Below are 3,609 nucleotides of genomic sequence, written 5' to 3'. Positions count from 1 at the left end.
GGCACCAGGGCAGCTGCTAGAGGCTTCGCTACTCCCTCCTCCAAAAGGAGCCTCGCCCCAGGAGCTGTGCGGCCTGTGCCGGCCCAGGCCTCTGCAGACTTGTGTGGAGCGGGGCGGCTGAGGCTTAAAAAGCATCCCTGCACCTTAGCGAGTTGTGCTCTTGGTATACGGCTTCTTGAAACCGACTGCGTGGAATTGGTTTTGAAACATCAGACCCTAATCGTGAATGCCCTTAATTTAGTTGTGGAAGGTGTAGTCTAACAGGGCCTGTTTAAACGCTTCATTATTACTGTGCCTAAAACCATATTAAATGGGGGAGTAAGCAAAGCTCTTTGAGTGCTAAGGGAGCATTTCATTCTTCCTTCAGATACCTTCTTAGCAAAGGGCTCTGCTACTCTGGAGAAATTGAAGGACCTTTGTAATGAAGGGAAAGAACATCCTTCCACTCTTTTGCAGCTTTATACACAGGTAGTGTAATTAAATTACTAAGATCTCCATTAAAAAAAAATATCTGTAGGAGGGTACGGGGAGAGCATTTGGTGTAGGAAAGAACAGGGGACATCCATGAAGTACAGAGGTGCTTTTGTCTGGATTAGAAGATAACTTAGAGTTTATAATAGTTGTGCAAGTACTGTAAGGACGGAAAAGGTTTTGAGTTTACCTTCACTGTCAGCAATCTACAATGCATTTAACTTGCAGTTTTTGTAAGCTAAGTGTTAAAAAGTACCTTAAAATGGTAATATTTTTATAAACTGTAACACATTTGTATGTTGCTCTAGACCACAATCTGATTATTTTGCTGTAGCCTTTTTACATTGTTTATCTTATTTTCATAGGCTGTCCTAGACATTACATATTTTGAGGAAAACCAACTTGTGGATGAAGATTTTCCAGAAGAAGCTTCAGTGCAGAAAGTTAAAGAACTTATTTGTATTCTTTCGGAACCAGAAGTCGTAGTGAGAGAATGCAACATAAATGAAGAAGTGAGTACTAACATTATTCAGCCAAAGAATTCTTTAAAAATAAAAACCTGAAACAGAATAGTAGTAGTTGCATTTTGCTGGACAGAATGTAAGATGATTTGAAAAAATGTGGAGTCATCTTTGTATATAAATAGTGATTATTGAAAAGATTTTTTCAAAGAGCGTGTGCGTGCTCAGAATGTTTCTTGTTAACATTTCATGATTCCAAATGCTTTTAGCAGTTTAAATCCTAAATTGCTTGTGGCTGTGGCTGTTGATGTTACATGCTTCTGAAGTTAGAGACTTAATATCACGCTCTGCATGTGTCAGTGTGTATATGAGTAGTTCAGATGGTTGACTTTTGGGCTAGCACAGTTTGTTGGATTTTATTTCAGCCTGTCAACATCCTTGGTGCAGAGTTGTTAGAATGTCTTTACTGGAGAAAAGGAGCCTTGCTTTACATGTATTGTCATGCCACAAAAGAAAGGAGTGAATGGCTACGAGAAAACACTACCGTATTTAAAAAGGTAAAGGAGATCTAAAAAAAGTTATATGAGCATGTGAATACAGCTTTAAAGTTTGACTATTTTAAAATATACCTTGTTTTGATTTGTTGTAAATAGAGGTTTTGGGAAATTCATAGAAGTATTTTCTGGCTATCATAAAATTAAAAGACTTCTAAAAGTTTCTCTCCCCCCCCCCTTTCCCCCCCCAACTCTTAACTCAGTGTCTTAAGGATGGAGTTCATTACTTGATGAAGATGCTTAGCTTTAGATGTCCTCTTGAGCTAAATGAAGATGTCTTACTTCAAGATAAAGACACAGCTAGATTACTCAGTGAAGGTAAAAAAAAAAATGACCCTCAAACCCCACAACTCCTTGTCCTTAATATCTGCTTTGTTAAATGCTTTAGTGCATATTTTTATTGTTTAAGTTCATTTATATTAAAAACACTTTTTAGAGCAACAACAGCAACAAAAATGAGACAGATAAGCAGGCAGCTGTGCTTTCCACCCTGCTGCTTTTTGACTCATGGATTTGAAAGGATGGCAGTGCTCATTTTCTCTGTTTTTGAGTGCACTGGAGGAAAGTGACCTGAGGCAGCAGTTTCAGGCACAGCATGTGTATTTTACAGCCATCCATTTGTCAGTTGACAGGTGTTGAACACACAAACGCAACTGCACAGCGTGCTGGATGTTCCCATGTTGGTCCTCGTGTTTAGATCTAGGAGAACAGAGATGTGAACACAGAATTACTGACTTCACACAGTTGAGTAGATTTGGCAAACTTATGTTCTCTCTGTCTCCGCTTTATGTAGCGTTATCCAATTTGCGTATTATAGCGCGTTTACATGTGGATCTAAGACTGCTTCAGAGTGATGTAGGTAGGGTGGTGCAGCAGGAGAGGATTTGTAAGGTAAAACATATGGTGCTGTGGATGACATGACCACGTTGTACACATTTGAAACCAGATCCACTCTCCCTATGGGGTAATGGAGCACCTTCTTGCCTAGTTTCATCTGAAAGTGAGATTATACTAGTTCAGCTCCACAATGCAAAGCCGAGTTCAGTAACTGATTTGTAGATTTATTTGGCACAGTTGTTTTTTGTTTTGTTTTGGTTTTTTTTCCTGAGTGACCATAGACAGTAGATGCCTTTCCAGTCAATATTAAAGCTGCTGCTGGTTAACATGAGTTAAGATGGTGCTCAACAGCTTTTCCTTTTAGGCTTAAACTCTGGGAGGCACAGAACTATAGTAAAATAAGTATGCATAATCATGTCTGCACTTAATGGATTGTACAGAAATACTGACATTCTCCAAGACAAATAGGCAAACACAATTATCAGAATAATATTTATATGGCAGTCTTAAAGATTTTAGCATTATGGAGGGACAGAATGGATACAGTAATGAGCAAGGCCTTGATCCAGATTCTCAGCAGTGTCAATCATCTCATAGTTAAAATTTGAGGCTTTTTGGTGTGCCTCTTGAATAGGCTTATATTGCCTTTCTGGATTTTTTTCCCAGTGTTACTGGAAAAAAATAATTGAAGTTAACAAGCTGTGTACTTGCTTGTAAGAGAACAATAAAGTACTTGATCTGAATTATTTGTGCAGGTGTATTTAGCGAGACTCACTTGCTGGCGATGATGTACGGTGGAGAAATGTGCTACTGGGGCCTGCAACACTGTGGAGAAGGGAAGCAGAAAAGTCCAGAGATGATGGATCACAGTGACCTGGGCTGTGCATCACAGAGCATGTCACTGGATTTCCGAGAAATGGGCAAAAACATGTTAACGAAGTACGTGGCTGCATGTGAGGGACCTTTAAAAGCCCAAGGGTGGAACACAACAACCGCAAAACAAATATTGGGTTACTTCATGAAATCACATGAATAAAATGCGCTTGCTTTGGCTGCGATGGAAGAAATTTGGGTGTCGGAAGGGCTCGCTTAGGGAGGTGGTTTTTTGCTTCACTGTTCTTACCAAAATGTATACTTTTATTGCATTAAAAACACGCATTGAAAGCACTCCCGGAATACAGGTCCAAAGTCTAATTAAAAAATAAAATAAATAATAAAAAATTGCGTAATAAGCTCCAACGCAACGATGACTGCTTGGTCTCCACGCTGCCGGAACTGCCTGACCC

At 39.5% G+C, this 3,609-nt stretch overlaps 1 protein-coding gene across 1 annotated transcript; it reads left to right on the top strand.

Annotated features, from left to right (window-relative positions):
- Positions 1 to 367: 367 nt before the first annotated feature.
- LOC104533535 (chromosome unknown open reading frame, human C5orf51) lies at positions 368 to 3,359 on the top strand (the record flags this gene model as incomplete). Its single annotated transcript, XM_010183055.1, has 5 exons — positions 368 to 468; positions 837 to 983; positions 1,358 to 1,489; positions 1,690 to 1,804; positions 3,079 to 3,359. Coding segments are annotated over 5 exons (776 nt in total), but the record flags the coding sequence as incomplete, so codon positions are not given.
- Between the last annotated feature and the right edge of the window lie 250 nt (positions 3,360 to 3,609).

The sequence above is a fragment of the Mesitornis unicolor genome, unplaced genomic scaffold (assembly GCF_000695765.1).
Source record: "Mesitornis unicolor isolate BGI_N332 unplaced genomic scaffold, ASM69576v1 scaffold47764, whole genome shotgun sequence".
Lineage (NCBI taxonomy): Eukaryota > Metazoa > Chordata > Aves > Mesitornithiformes > Mesitornithidae > Mesitornis > Mesitornis unicolor.
The sequence above is the reverse complement of the archived record's forward strand: the minus strand, read 5'-3'. Positions and strand labels throughout refer to the sequence as shown.